Below are 20454 nucleotides of genomic sequence, written 5' to 3'. Positions count from 1 at the left end.
TGCTAAATTGCCCATCGTGTCTGTTAGGTGGATTAGCCAAAGGAAATGCAGGGTTACAGGCATATGGTAGGGGGTTGGATCTGGGTGGGATGCTCTTTGGAGGGTTGTAGTGGATTCAATGTGCCAAATGGCCTGCTTCTACACTGTAGGGATTTGGAGGGTCTGGGACTTGACTGCACAAATTTGCTGCTGTTTTATGCATTACAACAGTAATTTTATTTCATAATATTTGGGTTTTAAAGCACACTTAGACCTCTTGAATATGTGGAAGGTGGGAAATAGATCTTTTCTGTTTTCATAATGTAGAGTTCTTGGTCAACTGCTGTAGATTGTCTGGCAACTATGTGGTACTCGCCAGCTTTGGCTCCTGACGTCCCATTCCAAGAAATACACCAACCTTTCGCTAGTAAATAGGATATTAAATGGCTCTTGCAAGCACTAGTACCAAATTGGCACCTCTATTTTGTGTACATTTCCTCTGCATTCCCTGCAGCTTACCACCGCCTTCCTTTTTCAGATAGTAGTCCAATTTACTCTGGATACTCTGTCAGACCGGCCTCCAACACCCTCCTGGCCAGATTCCAGATCTAATCACTTGCTCCATGGAATAGATTTTCCTTCTGAATAATTTGCTGTTTTTGACAATTACCTTTAAATCTGTATCCTCTCTGTTTTCAGTCCTTCTATCAATGCAAAAGTTAAGTGCACATGCGTGTTGAAATCGTGACTGACAAGAATACCTCTTATTTTCATCGTCTAATGACAGCAGATATCAAACTTGAATTCCCAAATCATCATGTGCCCAGTGATGAGCGTGCCAGATAAGCCGGCTGCATGTGATAAAATATGGTATATCTGTTAGTGGCAATGTGGCAAATGCTCATTCTTGCATGCTAAATCACTTAATGAAAACATTTATTTCTTTGAGAAATCATTTACACAGAAGGTGTTTGCAAATTTCCCATTTCCCCAAGTAAGTGCAAGTTCTGAGATTTGTGATTTTTCTTTTTAAATTGCCAAAAGAGTCGTATTTGTGATTTGCAGACTTGATTGCTCCCTCATTTGAAAAATCCCAATTCAACACATTAAATTGCTTGGTCAACAAAGATCACATGTTTTATCAGAATTTGACTGCAGCTGCTACGTCCAAAAAACAAATGCTTCATTTTGCAGTGCACTCATCCTGTGACAATGTGCAAACAATTATGCATGGTGAATGTAGCATTAAGGCTGTTGATATTCAGTCCAGAGAGCAACAATTTGCTTCACTCAGTCACTTAATTCTAACTATTTCACAGCCCACTGTGCCATGAACTGATAACAAATGCTGAAATGCCTTGATTGACTGGTCACTCTTCGTATCAGTCATGATCACAAGGTATTTTACCTGATACAACACTGCATATGTTATCCCTCAACATAAAAAGGGGTGGCTACCATAGTGTTGAAGAATTCAACAATCCTTGATAATGGTTACACATTATATGCAAATATTGCACATATTGGGTATACAACAAAATAATGTCTTGTCATAGCATACCATGCGCCAAGTGATTCTGAGTAAGATGGAGTATGCAACCTTTTTTTTCCCTCAGGGCGCATGCAATGAAATAACAATAGTATGATGAACGTGTCTCCCCGAGGTATACTGCACACTGATTAATGAGATATTGTACAATCTGGCTTTGTTGTTGGAGACCTGAACGATGCAGCTTTGCTGAGAAACATAACTAGGGCAATAAAACAGGATACTTGTCCCCAGTACTCTGAAACAAATACATTGTTCAAATACTATATTCAGTAACTGATCTCCAGCAATACACAAGGCTACTTGTACACTACGTTTAATGCGATTTGTTAGTAGAATGATATTGCTAGTTTTCAAAACTGGTAAATAGCTGCATATAAGCAAAGATCGGATAATATGCTTCGTGCGTCAAAACAAAACTGCATTTAATACAGAAGGAAGGCTGAGTTGATATGTCAGTCGGTGTTATGAACCCAGGTCATGTTATGACTGAAAAGTCAAATCTTGGCCTGATTGAATGTTTGTGATTATTTTGGTTGTATTTAGATGGTCTCTCATTGAAACATAAAATTAAATCTGCAATATTGAATTTTAACAATAAAACTAAAGTTTACTGAGCAAACTAAAGGTGCATAAAATGGAATAAATGAATTATTCATTTACGAAAAGATTTTAAACACACTAAACGTATAACCCATTAATTCCAAATAAAACTCCTTTATAGACCCCAAAAGTACTCCTTGAACAGCACTCCTACCAGAGACAAACCACCTTCTAACATGTTAATAAGCTTAAGTTAAATGTGACTTCAACTGCCAGTCTGGAAAATCTGATGGATTCTTTCTGAAGCTTTTGTGCATTTGAGATCCATAATTCTCAGCTTCAACTAACCTGAGTTTATTACAAGCATTTTTGGTCTGGAATTATCACTAACTATACTCGAAGGAAATCTATTTTTAAGATTTTCTGCCTTTCTCAAAAGCTTTATTTTACACAACCATCTTTTTCCAAGGGTTTGTGCAAAACGATCCAAAGTTGAAACTAAAAGGGCTTTCTTCAAGCTTATGGGGGTTTTCCCTTTAATTACTAAAAAGTTGAGAAATTTCTACCAGATATTGATGTATAATTGTTGAAGTTGCTTGGTCATAAATCCCATTAATGTACACAACAACCCCTTTGTTCTGAAGGTTAGCTCTTGCAACCTATTTTGAAAGTAATGACCATGGCTGCAGAAATACTTGCAAGTTAATTAAGACTCAGAAAAATCCATATGTCATGATTTCCTAATCCAAAATCCAGGCTAAAAATAATTTTTTGTGTTTTTATATAAATAGCAAGAGTTTTTGCTGAAAACCTGTGTTGTAAAATGTTGCTTTTGCCATCTTAGTGTGTCGATCCATATTGGGAAGAGTGATGAGCATTAATTATTTTCCATGAAGATCTGCTTTCCTTTAGTGATGTCAATATTACCACCCACCCCACTCTACAATTTCTTGAGCTACAAACTGTAACCAAAATCTCAAATCTTTTAGCTGAAGTACTGAAACAAGGTTGAATCAAATGACCATCTAACATGTTGTTTTTCCCTGAGTTAATTCACCCTTTCTCCAAACCTGAGAGCCTACCTCTTCACCAGGTTTCCTAAAATGTCCTTACTTGACAGTGTTGATCTAAGATTCTGAGAAACATTGAGATGTTTTAGAACCATGGTGGCTCTACGTAAATTCAGATTGTTTTTGTTCTCCAAAATAGTTGAGAAATCCACAGTCAAATCTTTAACCTGATGTGTGTTTCAGGAATTCGTACGTTAGACTCCGGCATCTCTGCACAAACACATGGGTTCACAGCACAAATATTCCAATTGATAAAGATGAAGAGAGGCCTGTTATGTTGAAGGTAAATTTGGTGGAAAATGATGTGCCTAACTTTGAAAAGCTCAAAGACTGCTGTTTATTGACCATTTTCCTATCTCCTTCCACTTCAGATTGGCACCTCTCCAACTAAAGAAGATAAAGAAGCGTTTGCTATTGTACCAGTTTCACCAGCTGAAGTGAGAGACTTGGACTTCGCCAACGATGCCAGCAAGGTATTGGCCTCAATAGCTGGCAAGCTTGAGAAGGGCACCATTACTCAGAATGAAAGACGGTAGGTGATGTCTTCTTTATAACTGGCAACTAGTAATTGATCATCTGTATTTTCCAGACAAGTTAAAACATCGAGACTTCTTCACTGCTGTTACATTTATGATTTCGGTTTCCCTAGCGCGCTGTGTTTTTGGATGACAATTTGGAAGCATGACCAAAGCTCTTAATTAGATATCCTGATTGGAAAAAATATTGCAAATTGATCAAGGTTCTTTCCGTCAGTCAACTCTTGTAAATAACTCCGGAATGTTTGAGATGGTTTTGGGGTGAGCTGCTATGAGATATGTGTCAAGGCTGATTGGGATGTTTACTTCATCTCCATTTTGCATGTAGGTCAAAATTAACATGGTTAGTTGAAAACTGGAGAAAGCTCTGAAAATTAGAGAACATAGTGAAGAACTTTGGATGCTGGAGACAGAAATAAAAACAAATACAGTAGGGCAAACGCAACAAGTCTGGGAATATCTGTGGAGAGAGAAAACATTCATGTTTCATGTACAATATGACCTTTCTTTGCAACTGAAAGGGTTTGGAAAAGTGGGCTGCTTTTATGGTGTTGAAAAGGGAGGAGGAGAAAGTGCAGCAGTTCAAGGTCCCCAGAAGGCAAGGCCAAGGAAGTGCAAATGGTTGAGAAGTGATGCAGATAAAGAGTATGTCTTAATGGAAGGTGTTAATAACAGAAAATGAGTCAGCTCTGTTGAGACCAAACCTATGCAAATAAGAAATGTGTGAGGTTGGTCGAGGGAGGGGAGCAGATGTAATCGAAGTGGAGGAATGAATTAATAGTCTGAATCTGTTGCACTTCATTTGGGTCCAGATGGCTGTAAAGTGCCGAAATGGAAAATGAGGGGCTGTTCCTGCAGCCTGTGTGGGCCTTTTCTGGGTCTGTAGTCCGTCTGGGAAAGAAATTCTAATGTGCAAACAGGATGGCTTATTGAGATGGTGAGGGTCCTCAATGCTGAGGTTCATCCTAAAGGCAGAGCAAAAAGATATCCCACTCTGCAATTTGGTCTTGCCAGTATTGGAAAAAGCAACATTGAGCTGTGAATATACTAAACGAGATTGAAATAAGTATAAACAAACTGATTACATAAAGATAAACCTCATTATTATTAAACTGGAAAGGGTGTGGAAAAGATTTCCAAAGATGGAGACTTTGAGTGATGAGGATAGGTTGGATAGGCAAGGACATTGTTTCCCTGGAGTGTAGCAGGTCGAAGAGTGACCTTAGAGAAGTATATAAAATCATTATTGGTGTATAGATGAGGTGAAAACAAAGGTCTTTTCCCTCGGGTAGGGGAGTTCAAACCTAGAGGGCATAATTTTAGGATGAGGGGAGAAAACTTTACGAGGGACCTTGGGGCAACTTTTTCAGAGGATGATTTGTATGTAGAATGAACTGTCAGAGGAAGTGGTAGATGCAGGTACACTTACATGATTTAAAAGACATTGGGACACTAGCAGGAAAGGTTTAGAGGGATTTGGGCCAAATGTAGGCAAATGTCACGAGTTTAGTTTGGGAATTCTGGATGGGTTGGACTGAAGGGTCTGTTTCTGTCTCTGTGTTTGGCGTACAATAAAAACATCTGCATGGGAAATGTCAGCAAATGCCTCAAGGGCAGCACAGTGAATTGATTGTATTGTTGATCAGCTAACTTGTAGATCAAGGTGAAATTTTACTGAGGTGGTTCATTTTCAGAAAAGCTGGTATTAGCAAAGATGGCAAGGATCTATCAGATCTTTTTAAACAAATCAACTAGTTTGCTCATCTCTTGGTGAAGGAATGCTATCGAGTGGGTGCAGTATGACACCAATATAGTTGATTTTCAATTGTCTTCTGAAGTTGAGCAACAAACAATGAGTTTGGGAAAAGGTAAGTTGACCTTATTTTGCCATGTCCATATTTTGAGAATTAGTATCTGCATTCTTACCAGTTTGACTTGAAGACCAACTACCGAACTTGAGCAAGTTAATTACTGGGCAGGACTTCAGTGTCAACTATGTTAGACAAAAATATTTGTTGTTTTTTACAATTTCGTATTTTGATCTGTATTGTTCTAAATGTTTATGCTGTCTTGAATTTGATCCTCTTGAATTAACTTTCAACAGCTTTGTCACAAAGCTTCTGGAAGATTTGGTGTTCTTTGTTGCGGATGTTCCAAATTCAGGTCAAGATGTGCTTGAAGTGGTCATCAACAAACCAAACAGAGAGCGACAAAAGCTTATGAGAGAGCAAAATATTCTGAAACAGGTGAGCTGTCAAAATGCGGAAAGGTGAAGCTAGTTCAGTCCTCCATTATTTCTGTTCAAAAGTGAATCTTGATATAGAATCATAGTCAGAGAGACGTATCGCACGGAAACAGACCTTTCAACCCAACTCATCCAAGCTGACTGGATATATTAAATTGATCTAGTCCGCTTTGCCAGTATTTCAAAGCTTCTAAACCCATTCTATTCACATACCCATCCAGATGCTTTTTCAGTGCTGTAATTGTACCAGTTTTCATCTCTTCCTGGGGCAGCTCGTTCCATACGCACTCTACCCCGTCCATGAAAGATTTGCCCCTTAGGTCCCTTTTAAATCTGTATCCTTTCATTCTAGACTCACCAGCCTGGGGAAAATACCTTCTCTAGTCACCCTCCGTGCCTCATGATTTTATAAACCTATATAAAGTCACCCCTCCGCCTCAGATACTCCAGGGAAAATAGCTCCAATCTATTCAGCCTCTCCCTGTAACTTAAACCCTCCAACCCTTGTAAATCTTTTCTGAACCCTTTCAAGTTTTGCAACTTCTCTTCTATAGAAGAGAGACCAGAATTGCACAATGTCCTGTACAGCTGCAACATGACCTCCCAATTCCTGTACTCAATGCACTGAGACCTTTTTCAATTAAATGATTTAATTTGAAGGAAGCTGTTCAATTAGTCAAAAATATGGACGTGGCAGCATTTGGAGTGTAATCACATGCTGATCTATTTTGTGACACTGTTTCTCTCTTGAGACCATTACTCTCTTGGGTAGTGATTTAATATGGTAGTTTATCATCTGCTTAGTATAAATGAGTGAAATATTGTTTTTTTTGCTATTAGTGACAATAATTACACTTGAATGTATTGTAACACTTGGATTGGCCTTCTCGCTGTGTATATCATTTTGGTTTCTGGCTAGTGGGCTATCCATAATCTGAATTTAACCCTTGCTAGATTCATTGAAACAGATCCACCTTTTCTACTGTCTTCTCAGCAACAAGTATCTGTTAACCTGTTTGTGTATTTGGTTGAACATTCACAATAATTCAGATTTGTTTTATACCTTAGGTGTCTGATTTTGTCTTGATCATCAGAACTGGCTCTATTTCTAAATCTAAATTGCATTATATTTAAATCTAATTGTGTGTACAAAGTCCTGTACATGCTAGAGTCTCACCCAAAGCCTCTGGTCTTTCCCTAGAAAAGCCTCTCTGTTTCATCAGCTCTCTGTCTAAAATCAATCAAGCCACTCAATGTATTTTTCCCTCCTTTTTATCTTAATATATTATGCTGCATTCAATGAAACAGCAGGCCTAATAAATATGCCATAATTTCTTGGAGTTCAACTTGTCCCTTTTTCTCAAGCGCACAAATATTCATTTAAGGTATGATGGTCTCTTTTTTTAGTTCTGCAGTTAGATACATGAGTTTTATGAAGTGGTTCTGTGGTCAACCTGATGCAAAAACTCAACATCACCCTTAGGAAGAAGCAATGGAGTCTTATGATCTTTGATCTCATGTTCATCAAGATCCCCAATGATTAAAGCCTCCTGGGATTCTGAGCATACTAGAGGAAGGTTTCTCCCAGGTGTTGTTTTAACATGGAATGTTTCTCCTGCCAATGTTTCTGCAAGCTGTGTCGCCAGCAAGAATGCTGGTGGAGTGTTTACTGTACAGTTTCAAATATGCACAAGTAATATTGCATTGCTGGTAAATTTCTGCTGCCAATATGGATGGGTTTTCTCCTCATCTCCAATGTCTACTTAGGCACAGGAGTTGCAAAGCCTCTGTCGCATAGTTCACTTGAAAACTCATTCACTGTTGTGCATTGTCAGGCATCTCCAAGAGAAGGGAGTCAGAAACACAGCCTTGTGCCTTACACTGAAATGTATCTTCTGAATGCGACTCATTGTGAATCTTATTCAAGTTTCTTCGAGGATATCCTATTCCACAAGCTTTTGAAGTTTGTAGGATTTGTCCTCACTGGACAATGTAGCATGCAGTCAGTTGGCTTACAATTGGGTTGCATTTTGTAAAATGACCTGGAGTTTTAGCTTTTTTGGTGGTGTGTACATGTATACTGAAACTTGGTCTTGGGAAGACAGTCTTTCACACAACAGACGATGAAGTATCTTCGATGGCTTGCACATCTTTGCAAGATGGTTCCCCTTAAAGCATGAGTTACTACTTTCTCCTTGAACTGGAGATGGTGCACTGACTTGAGCATTTTGACAGTTTGGGTGCAGTTTTGATAGGTTTTAAAGGAATCTGGCTACGGTGGGGCCTGTGTTAATGCGACTGTGATGAGTCCTGTACTTGAGCTGGTGAGGGATGCTGTGCCTGGACCTCCCAGTCTATACTCCTTTAAAATATGGCATTCTAATTGTTTAGCCAAGGTTTGTGGCTTTTTTTTTACAAAGTTAAATCATTCTCCATGTGGCGATGTTCTCTAACTCTGGGATTGAAGTTGTCTTAATTGGTCGTGCTTTAATCATTGCTTAATGGGTATGCAGAAGCCAATTGCCACTTTTTTGTTTTTGTTGAGCTTACCAGATCTCTGATAGGAAGTATAACATTTGATCATCCTACTGTTCTTTGGTCTAGATGATTTTGCATGAGAACTTAAGCCAGTTTATTGATTTTGCTATTAACGAGTGTGAGCTGTATGAATATTTGCTGGGATTCAGCTCCAAGTTAACAGACTGCTGCCACACCCAGGCTGTTCATCCCACAACAACAGGCACAGTGGCTCAGTGGTTAGCACTGCTGCCTCTCAGCGCCAGAGACCTGGGTTCAATTCTCGCCTCAGGCAACTGTCTATGTAGAGTTTACTCATTCTCCCTGTGTCTGCGTGGGTTTTCTCTGGGTGCTCTGGTTTCGTCACACAGTCCAAAAATGTGCAGGTTAGGTGAATTGGCCATGCAAAATTGTCCATAGTGTTAGGTGAAGGGGTCTGTTTGGGTTGCTCTTCTGAGGGTCGGTGTGGGCTTGTTGGGCCAAAGGGCCTGTTTCCACACTAAGTAATGTAATCTAAACTATTCCTGTTATTGCAACTAATGTGGGCGGTATGGTGGCTCAGTGGTTAGCACTGCCGCCTCGCAGCGCCAGGGACTCTGGTTTGCTTTCCGCCTCGGGCAACTCTGTGCAAACTCCGCACATTCTCCGCGTGTCTGCATGGGTTTCCTCTGGGTACTCTGGTTTCCTCCCACACTCCAAAGATGTGCACTTCAGGTGCATTGACTGTGCTAAGTTGCCGTTAACATTAGGTGCATTAGTCAGGGGTAAATACAGGTTAGGGGGTTGGGTCTGGGTGGGTTACTCTTCAGAGGGTTGGTGTGGACTTGTTGGGCTGAAGGGCCTGTCCCCATAATGTAGGGAATCGAATCTAATCTAATAAGCTGGGGAGTTTTTGCAAAACTGGAATGAATGGGATCCAGGTGGAAAACTCTGACCTGTACTGAGCACAGTGGAAAACCACTATGGTGGTTGGAAGTCCATCATCTCAACCCTGAGGAACTCCTGCAGTGTCATCCTGAGGTGTCCATCACCCAACCATCTTCGTCATTTGATCTTCTGTCTGTCATAAGTTCAGTGGTTGGGGAATTTGCTGAATGCAGTGTTTGGAATATTTACAACTTGTCAGATACTGAAATGGTCTGGGTCCAAATGCAGCAAGGTCTGAGCAATATGTAGTCTTGAGCTGATGAATTGGAAGGAATGTTAGTACCACACAAGTTCTGGGCAATGACCATCTCCAGCAAGAAAGAATTCAGCCATTTGATGTTAATGGCGTTACCACTGAATCTGCCCACTATCAATATCTTCAGGGTTGTCATTGACCAGGTACTGAACTGGAATTGCCATATAATAGTGGCTACAAGGGCAGGCCAGAGGCTGGTATTTCTGTGGGAAATAATTTAACCACCCAATGTCTGACGTCCACCTCTAAGGCACAAATCATTAGTGTGAGGGAATACTTCCCACTTTCCTGGGTGGACGCAGCTCCAAAAGCAATCAAGGGCCTTGATCATTCAGGACAGAGTAGCCAGCTTGATTGGTACCATTTCCACTACCTTCTACATTCATTTCCTTCGCTACCGATGCACAATGGTAGCAGTATGTAGCAGCTATAAGTTGCACTGCAGCAACTCGGAGTCTCTTCCGATAGTACTTTGCATATCAGATCGCCACCTCGCTGGAAAATCAGGGGTAGATGATGTATAGGTTCAGTACTTGATTTGATTTTTTTTCAGTGCACGGACCTCCAAGGTCTTTGCTTGAAATTAACTTTCAAAACCAGAAGTTGGTGCGTTCTCATGTTGTCCCTCAGCAGAGCTGTGCAATGTGGTGAGAATGTTGCATAGCAGCATTAGCCTATAAAAAAATTCCCCTCCAATCTACACCCCATCCTGACTCAGAACTGTTCCATCACTGTCACTGGGTCAAAATCCTGGAACTGCCTTCCTTATAACTGTGGGTGTACTGCCACGCCACACTAACAACTGCAGTGGTTCAAGAAGGAAGTTCACAAGCCCCTTGTCAAGGGAATTTTGGTGATGAGCAATAAATTTTGGCCGATCTCACATCCTCTGGCAAAAAAAAAAGCTGTGGTGGCAAGTTCCACATCCTTTGTATTCTTTGGGGAAATGCATCTCTTCTGAATTCTGTACTGGATTTTTGTTTTTGGCGACTTCTATATTGATGGCTTCAAGTTCTTCCCCATAGTAGGAAATGTTCTCTATACATTGACTCTGAAAACCTCTCCATAATTTGAAAGACCTCCACTTAAACATAGCTGAACTTTTTTTGAAAAGCTTTCTATAAATAGACACCCAGTTTGTCCAACAATTCCTGATTCAGTAAGCCACATGTTTCTGGTACCAACTTCTGATTTCCATCTGCTTCTGTATTCTTTTCATAATTTTGGGTCTAGCACTGCATCTAATGGACAAGATGTGATATAGATTTAGCATAACTTTGCTTTGAATCCTGTCTGACCCAAAATGAGACCTAGTGCTTGTTTGTTTTTTTTAAACTAACCTGTGGTGCAACTTTTAGTGATTTGATATTTGTTCTCTGACCCCTTTGTTGCTATGCCCCCACCTGGACACTCTTATCTTTGAAGTAATAACTGAATTCCCAATTATTTCTAACAAAGTTTATTGTATTGCACCTATGCTTTTCTTTTCATTTGCCAATTATTTTCCAAGTCTGCATGTTTGTGTCCTCCTGTAATTTGTTGCAGTCCTCTTCCGAATTGGTTATCCTCCTTCTCAATTTGGTTTTGTCTGCAAGTTTAGAAATTAAGGTTATGATTCTGAACCCAAATTGCTATGTGAAATGTTGACCAGCAGTGGTTCTGTATCTAGTCCTTGTGAAACACCGCTCAGTGTTATTCAGTGTAGTTACCCTTTATTCCCACCCTCTGCTCTGTCTGGTATTTGCTAGTAATTCATTTGTCTCTTTTTGTGTTGTGAATCTCCAATCGCTGACCTTATTCATTCATCTATTATGGCATATATTATCCAAGGGCCTTTTGAAAATCCATGTGGCAACCAACATTATCTCTATCACTTTCTTTTGAAAGTAACTGACTGCAAAAAAATGGAATATTTATCGTGAGAAACCACGATATATAAACATGTCTGAGGCAAATTTTACTCTGGTACTGTGTCTTGAGACTGAACACATGGTGGGAGTCAGTTGACCACAGAATTCTTCCAACATTACAGATGTGACAAAAGACAGGAAGGAGCCTACACTCTAAAACATTTGTCTGCAAGTTGTCAAGCTTCCGGGTAAAATTGGGCCTGTTTTCTTCAGTCGACACTACCTCTTTACAGCTAATAACATCACTGATCTGCTCCGTCATTATTCATTCAGTTTTTATTTCAAAGAAGGTGAAGTTTAAAGGCTGTTGTCTCACTGTCAGGCCATTGTCCCCCAAGGAACTGTATTCAGTATTTCACCATTCCACAAACAGAATAGCGATTCGTGAATCTTGTTACAAAGCCTGTAGAGGCACAACTTCTTAAGAAGAGCAGTAGTGTATCGTGGATGCTGGAAATCTGAAACGGAACTGGAAAGTGCTGGAGAAACTCAGCAGCTCTGGTGGAGAGGAACAGTTAAAGTTTGAGTTTGCTACCACTCTTCAGAACAGAGAAGGGAGGTGGAAATGAGATGGGTTTTATGCTGCAGAAAAATGTGGGAGGAGCCAGTGACCTAGAAGGCAAGGTTCAAGGAAGGTTATTCAGATCATCTGCTATTTTCACCTCCTGAAGCATGATGCCACTACCAACTATATGCTCCCTTCTCTCGTGTCTTGATAACCTTGGAAAGGGAGCACTTTTTTTCTGTTAATGTGTGTAGCCTGTAACAGTTGAAAGCATTCACTGATCCCAGTGGACAAATGCTTGATTGGCAACTACATCTACAAGTAACCATTCTCTCCCCCACCGATGCTCAGTAGTAACAGCGTGTACTATCTTCAAGATGCATGCAGGAATGCACCAAAGATCCTCAGACAGAATCTTCCAAACCCACTTTCATCTCAAAGGACAAGGGCAGCAGATACATGGGAATGTCACCACTTTCAAGTTCCTGTCCAAGCTTCTCACCATCCTGACTTGGAAATATATCTTTGTTCCTGCACGGTCACTGTGTCAAAATCTTGGAATTCCCTCTTTTTTTTTGCGGACATTGTAGATCAACACAATGCAGATGGACTGTCGTGGTTCAAGAAGGCAACTCAAGGGACAAGCAATAAGTGCTGGCCAACTTGTGATGCCCATAACCCACAAAATTAATAAATGAAGAAAACAACTGGATGGCTGGTTCAGAATGTGTTGGTAACACCCTGCTGTCTTAGCAGATTATTGGGAGTTTGTCCTTGCTCTCTCAAGTGTAGGTAGCTGTCTGATGTGAAATATACTCACCTAATTTATTTCTCGCATCTGGTGGTTGACTGTTCGCATATCTCTTGAACGTTGCTCAACAATGAACGAGAACGCAGACTAGGTAGCTGAGTAATCAAGATGGTTGCCTGCCTCCTGTCCATCTCTTAGCCTGAAGTCAGCTTTTTAGTCTGTCATGCTGAGGATTATTCCCTGCCCTTTCCCAGCACTTAAATAGATCAAAGGGGAGACCAGATCTTAGCAAGCCTCAGCCAAAAGACTCTGATATTGCCAGAGACTGTTGTGTGTTGCCAGAGAAAGCAGTTCCCCTGTTGAGGTGATCTTAAGCAATGTTTATCAATTAAGGATTTCTTCCTTTCTTCTAAAAGGTAAAATCATGAAGTCATAGACAGACATAAAGGTCTGCAGTATGGAAAGCGTGCTTTGACACATTGTCTCTGTCTCTGTCTCTGTCTCTGTCTCTGGTCAAAAGCAAACCACCTAACAATTTAATCTCATTCTCCAGTACTTGGCCCGTATGTCGTGGCTCTGTAAATGCCCATCTAAATATTTCTTAAATGTTAAAGTTTCTGCCCCTATGACACTCACAGGCAGAGAGTTCCAGACTCCCACTGCTCTTCACACTGGACGGGGGGTGGAGCAAGAGAGAGTGGTGGAGGAGGCAAAAAAAGGTTTGTCCTTGCGTTCGCTCTAAGCTTCCTGCCCCTTTAAATCTATGCCATATGGGTATTCGTCTCTCCAAGTGGAGATGTTCCCTTCCTGTCTTCCCGATCTATGCCTCATAATTTTATACATCTCAATCATGATTGCCCCTCAGTCTTCTCTGCTCAATGGAAAACTATCCATTCTCTCTGCATAACTGAAATGATTCAGCCAAGGCAACATCCTGGTAAAATTCCGATCTCAAGTGCATAAAACACCTTTTGTATCAATGTAAGAAAATTGTCATTTATATAATCCTGCTTCCACGGTCTCAGGAAAACAAAGCTATTTGCAGTCGGTTAAGTGTATTTTCAGGTGCTGCAGCATCAGAAATGCAGCAGAATTTGTGTACCTCAAGGTCAAATGTAGTTTTTGCAAAATAAACAAATCAACTAGTTGAGTGATGGTAGCTGAAGGGTAAATATTGGCCAGAGTGCTGGGGAAGAGCTCCCCATCACCCTCCTGTTTTTGAATGGTACTATGAGGGTTTGTACCTATGCCTGCAGAGGGGACATTATCATCTCCAATATTACACCACCCTCCATTAACATGCAGAAATATTAGCTGAGATTTTATGCTGTCTTTCTGAGAACTGAACTTGCAATCATCTTCTAGAGCAAAAGTGCTATCTCCAAGCCAGAGGCTGAGGGGTCCACGTTTGTGCATCTGACCACATTAGAAATCAGCAGCATTGGGTTAGAAAGTAAAAGATCATACCTAACCAATCAAGTCCATTTCTGTTAGAAGGTTGTGCCAATGACTGGATTGGACATTTCTCTGATGGGGCAATCTTTCAGAAAGTCCAAATACACTGATATACTGAAGATATTTAATTGAAGTGCAAGTGGAATTGTGTATGGAATAACGAGTCAAAATGTGCGGCTTCAGTGCTTGGATCTTGATATCTGTTTTATATAAATCACTTGTAAGGTAGAAAGTGCAAGACTGTCAGATTGCAAATGATTCCCAAACATGGCTTGGGGCAAAAACAAGGATGTAACTTGGGATTTACAGAGGGATTTGGATAAATTACACCATCATGTCAATGTCACAGAACGGCAGATGAAGTGTCGTGCTGCCTAATTAAATAATTTGTGTCAGTGACTAGGCCAACATTAATAGAATTACTCTGAGCAGGGAGAGTGATGAATTTGCCTCTTAAAATTAGCTAAGCTACATGTTGAAGTAATTGCTCCAATTTATTGTTGGAGTGGAAGGCAAGGCTATTAGCTTAGATTCCCTACAGTGTGGAAACAGGCCCTTCGGCCCAACTAGTCCACACCGACCCTCCAAAAAGCAACCCACCCAGACCCACTCCCCCTAACTAATGCACCTAACTCTACGGGCAATTTAGCATGACCAATTCACCTAATCTGCACATCTCTGGACTGTGGGAGAAAACCGAAGCATCTGGAGGAAACCCACACAGACATGGGGAGAATGTCTGGGTGGAATTTGCACAGTCACCTGAGACTGGAATTGAACCCAGGTCCCTGGCGCTGTGAGACAGCAGTGCTAACCACTGAGCCACCATGCAGCCCACTTCAGACTATCTGGTATGCAGATCAGATCAATTTTGAAATACTTTGTGGATTCCATCATTGCATGACAAAGGAAACTGCAGGCTTGGGAGAGAGTGCAGAAGATTAATTAGTCTAATTAGAGGATGTTCAAGACTAGGGGAGTTCCCTACAAGGAAAACAAGAATACTCATTAATGACTGCCTGAGGGGATGGTTGAAGGGAGGATGCTGAAGTATTGACTTGCTTGGCTAAGATTAGTTTTAAAAGAAAACAAGGTCATGAGACTAAAAATCACAGCAGTAACTGAACAAGCACCAGAAGGAAATTATTTCAGTGAGTAGTTGATGACATCTGTTGGGTCGAATGTTGGTTCTTAGGGAAATGTACACACAACTAGATTTGGGAGTGCTTGAATACGAGAAGGGCAACTTCACTCAGTTAAATAGTTGTTCCTGGTCATCAGCATTTTTGAAAATGTGTTGCTGGTTAAAGCACAGCAGGTCAGGCAGCATTCTTGGAACAGGAAATTCGACGTTTCGGGCCAGAGCCCTTCTTCAGGGCTCTGGCCTGAAACATCGAATTTCCTGCTCCTTGGATGCTGCCTGACCTGCTGTGCTTTAACCAGCAACACATTTTCAGCTCTGATCTCCAGCATCTGCAGACCTCACTTTTTACCCTTCAGCATTTTTGCCACATGAGCCAACGTTATAGAGCTTCTGTGTTCTTCTTACAGCACTAAGCTTATGCACATTTGCTGTAGCATGAGCGAGCTACTCTACCCCAGGCCAAACTAAAACTTGGAGAAGCAACTGAAATAAAGTTGGTGATACTATGCAATGTTCAGAAAGGACTAAGTATTGTTTAACATGCTGATGTCACCTATCCAGTGTTGTTACTGAGACATGCCAATGATAACAATGAGGTGCAAGTTACAATGTAATAAGGTACCTAGTCTCTAAGACAGGAGCCCCTTCTTATTACTCCAGTGAGTTTCCTCTCCCACACTGGCACAAGCAAGCCTTGTAGATCCTTCCCAGGAAAGAGTATTGCTGCGACCGTCCTATCAGATGGGATTTTGTACAGTGGTGAGGATCCACCAGATAACTGGGGATGTGCTCATTGCTACTGTTGCAACTGGCCATTGTCCAGAAAATTCCAAAAGCTACAAAAACACCTTCCCACTGCCCTACCAGGCAGGGTCTCTTATTGGGAGAGTCCTACAGGGATCAAGTGACAGCCTGGTTTTGCTTGGGTGAGTGAGGTCTGGGAGCTACAGTCTGGCCAGGCCCTGTCATCTATTATCTATCATTACAATGGTCTCCTCTCGTATCAATCCTGTCCTGGTTAGTATCAGCCTGTTTTTCAATGTGTTTTCTTCTTTCCCCTCTCTGAGGGTTGATAGTTCCTGTAATCATGGCAAAGATCAGAAATATGTTGCACAGAGCTTCATGTTGGCAAATGGGTGGCATGTGCAGCCACATCAGTGCAGTATTGGCCAACCACAATTTAGGCTATTCAGTCCAACTGGTCCAGGTTTGTGTACCCATCTTGCATCATCTCAGCCTATTGAGGAGAAAGTGAGGACTGCAGATGCTGGAGATCAGAGCTGAAGATGTGTTGCTGGAAAAGCGCAGCAGGTCAGGCAGCATCCAAGGAGCAGGGGAATCGACGTTTCGGGCATAAGTCCTTCTTCTGGAAAGAAGAAGGGCTTATGCCCGAAACGTCGATTCTCCTGCTCCTTGGATGCTGCCTGACCTGCTGCGCTTTTCCAGCAACACATTTTCAGCTCATCTCAGCCTATTAGCTTACTCTTCTATTCCTTTATGCATGTAACTTAACTGCTTTAATGTATCTATGCCATTCACCTAAACAGTTTGATGTGATAGCACAAGGTAGTAAGGAAATCGAACAATAATTTCAACAAGATGAGATGGATTCTGCTGTTTGATGTTGCTGCCATTTTGAAGTCTTAGTTTATCCAATCCATAAATCAGAGTAATCCATGACGTATTTGATTTTTGCTGTTGATTCCGCTATCTTCTTGACCCTGTAGATCTTTAAGCTGCTTCAGGCCCCGTTCACAGACAGTGGTGATGGCCCTATGCTGAGGTTGGAGGAGCTCGGAGATCAGAGGCATGCTCCATTCCGCCATATCTGCAGGCTGTGTTACCGCGTGCTGAGACACTCCCAGCAGGACTACAGAAAGAACCAGGTATCAGGGCGACAGTACTGAAGCTCATTGTCACATGGCCTCTAATCTTGATGTGACCTGTTATTGAAGTGAATCATTCTAAATTAAGCATCCCTTTCATGTGTCACAAATGCTGCAAACATTTTAGTTGTCTTTGAAAAATTAGGACAGCATTCAACTTATACCTCATTTAGTGAATAATATTACTTGAAAGAAAGCTTTCAACTAAAAGTGAGGCTGTTTAATGCTTTCATTTAATTGTAGTTAATGGATATGAATTTGGATGTTGTATAGCAGGAATGTATTTCATGGATTCACATGGATGGCAATGTGGCAAAATACAAAAGCATCATCTCAAAATCACTAGAGTCATAAAGATGTACAGTACAGAAACAGACCCTTCAGTCCAACCTGTCTACGCCGACCAGATATCCCAACCCAATCTAGGCCCAGCTGCCCACACCCGGCCCATATCCCTCCAAACCATTACTATTCATATACCCATCCAAATGCCTCTTAAATGTTGCAATTGTACCAGCATCTCACAACATCCTTTGGCAGCTCATTCCATACACGTACCACCCTCTACGTGAAAAAGTTGCCCCTTAGGTCTCTTTTATATCTTTCCCCCTCACCCTAAACCTATGCCCTCTAGTTCTAGACTCCCCGACCCCAGGGAAGAGACTTGGTCTATTTATCCTATCAATGCCCCTCAGAATTTTATAAACCTCTATAAGGTTTACTCCTCAGCCTCCGACATTCCAGGGAAAACAACCCCAGCCTGTTCAGCCTCTCCCTGTATCTCAAATCCTCCAACCCTGGAAACATCCTTGTAAATCTTTTCTGAATCCTTTCAAGTTTCACAACATCTTTCCGATAGGAAGGAGACTAGAATTGCATGCAATATTCCAGCAGTGGCCTAACCAATGTCCTGTACAGCCGCAACATGACCTCCCAACTCCTGTACTCAATAGTCTGACCAATAAAGGGGCTTTAAAAGAGAGTTTGCATTTACAAGTAAATGTCTCCATTTATAGCTTGCTATAGAAGATAGCACAATGGTTAAAGAGTTACTGCAGAATGGTTTGAATTTTAAGATTTCTTTCATGCTTGGAGCTTTTTAGGTGCACTGTTTAGATGCTGTATGTCTAGTTTTGAAACAGCTCTGACTGGAATGCTCTGCTTCCCAGGAATACATAGCAAAGCAGTTTGGCTTCATGCAGAAACAAATTGGATATGATGTGCTGGCTGAAGACACCATAACAGCATTGCTACACAATAACCGTAAACTCTTGGAGAAACATATCACTGCAGCTGAAATCGAAACCTTTGTTAGCCTGGTCAGGAAAAACCGAGAGCCAAGGTGAGGTTTTTTGTTGTTGGAAGCAGGGCAGTGTTTGGTTACGGAGTCTGCAACCAGTCCATTGACAAAGTTAAAAATCACATAGCACCAGGTTATAGTCCAACAGGTTTAATTGGAAGCACACTAGCTTTCGGAGCGTTGCTCCTTCATCAGGTGAAAGCTAGTGTGCTTCCAATTAAACCTGTTGGACTATAACCTGGTGTTGTGATTTTTAACTTTGTACATCCCAGTCCAACACCGGCATCTCCAAATCAGTCCATTGACAGATTAACTGACTTTTCTTTAATGACTGTTTCCCAGTTAAGCACTGACACATTTTCCCTTTAATTGGACAGTTTTCAGTGGAACACTGAGATAAGACTGTAGTTCATGCAGGTTCTACATCTGGCAACACTGTTTGTGACTGTGACTGTTGACTAGTTGTGTATGGGCTTGGGGTTGATGCAGCCTCAGGAGGCCCAGTTAGTGATAAACATTTGCCTCACATTGGACGTTGCCTTCTAACTACGAGCCGTAGAGTACTTGCTATGGGGCTTCTCCATAATTATTTACCACTCTTTCTATGTCGTCATGTGTTCTTGAATCATCGATGCAGACTGCCTTATTCTTGAATCCTTTTATAAAATAATTCAAAAGCAACCTCTGTTTCACCAGTTGAATTGTTTTTCTTCTGAAAACTTAAATTTTTGTCAAATGTGTTTCACGCACTCAGCTGTGAAGCATTTCCATTTAAATGAATGGAAAATCATTTGGCCTGCTCTTGAACCATTTGTCTCCCACAACTTTCACTTCCCGTAGCCTTAAACAAATTTCAACCGTAGCTCTGCTTCCTTTTCCCCTAACAGTCTACTTCCTTCATTTCTTCCAAATCTCAGCTCATCTTAACTTGCACCTTTTTTCCCCTGTCTTCTCTCCATATCTCATTCCTTGGCTTATTTTGTGACCCCTTCATATATCTTGGTATGGTTCCATTCCACTTCACATTTTCTGGATAATTTGATCTTTGTTGTACTGTCTAGAATGGGATGATTTTTATCTTCCGGATGATGCTTCTGACTGCAGTCTGACTTGTCAACTGTTCCTTCTTTTCAGGTTTCTAGATTACCTCTCTGACCTCTGTGTGTCCAACAACACAGCCATTCCAGTTACCCAGGAGCTCATCTGCAAGGCTGTGCTGAATCCAGCTAATGGGGACATTCTTATTGAGACAAAGTATGTTGTTTATTGCAAAAAGTGAAACTAGCTGCTTCTGTCATTCTTGTACTTGGGTTCAGGTGGCTTGCACGTGGGGTTTGTTTTCGGATGAAGGTGCTCTACTAATTTTAGCTTCAAACCTGGCTAGTGTGTTTCTGTGGCCTTAAACTGGTCTTATCCATGACTAGTGCGTATGCAGAAACATCCACCTTCTGCTTTGCCTGTCTGTCAAACTTCTGAGTAAATTTTCAAAGTTTGAAGAGTTTGAGCAGTCAGGCATTTGGTGCTTAGGGTGTGTTCTGCTAGCATCTTTTTATATGCAGTTTGTTCAGCCAACTGCAAGAGACAAAAATATATTAAGTTACACTTATTTCAAAATACTTTATTTGTAGATTATTTATAAGTAAATGCAAAACAGTTCACGTACAGGTTTTGCTGAAAATACAGGGAAATGTTAATTTCTCATTAGAACTCAGTCCAGTTGCAGCAAAAAAAAGCATTTTACAAACATGAACCTATTTCTATTCCAAATAAAGCTAAAACATAACACTCTCGTTGTACTTCAGCACAAACACCTTAGACTATAGTCTTTCCCCACTGTGCCTTGGCAGAAGCTGCCCCAAGCTTTAGTGCATCCCTTAGCAG

At 41.1% G+C, this 20454-nt stretch overlaps 1 protein-coding gene across 1 annotated transcript in view; it reads left to right on the top strand.

Moving 5' to 3' along the window:
• Positions 1–20454, top strand: part of itpr1b (inositol 1,4,5-trisphosphate receptor, type 1b) — a 505447-nt gene that overhangs the window by 179950 nt on the left and 305043 nt on the right. The window contains exons 13-18 of the mRNA XM_060835732.1: positions 3325–3424; positions 3513–3673; positions 5782–5923; positions 17115–17273; positions 18443–18615; positions 19708–19827. Coding sequence (XP_060691715.1) covers positions 3325–3424; positions 3513–3673; positions 5782–5923; positions 17115–17273; positions 18443–18615; positions 19708–19827 — 855 coding nt within the window. The remainder of the gene's footprint in view (positions 1–3324; positions 3425–3512; positions 3674–5781; positions 5924–17114; positions 17274–18442; positions 18616–19707; positions 19828–20454) is intronic.

The sequence above is a fragment of the Hemiscyllium ocellatum genome, chromosome 14, assembly GCF_020745735.1.
Source record: "Hemiscyllium ocellatum isolate sHemOce1 chromosome 14, sHemOce1.pat.X.cur, whole genome shotgun sequence".
NCBI classification, from domain to species: Eukaryota; Metazoa; Chordata; class Chondrichthyes; order Orectolobiformes; family Hemiscylliidae; genus Hemiscyllium; species Hemiscyllium ocellatum.
The sequence above is the reverse complement of the archived record's forward strand: the minus strand, read 5'-3'. Positions and strand labels throughout refer to the sequence as shown.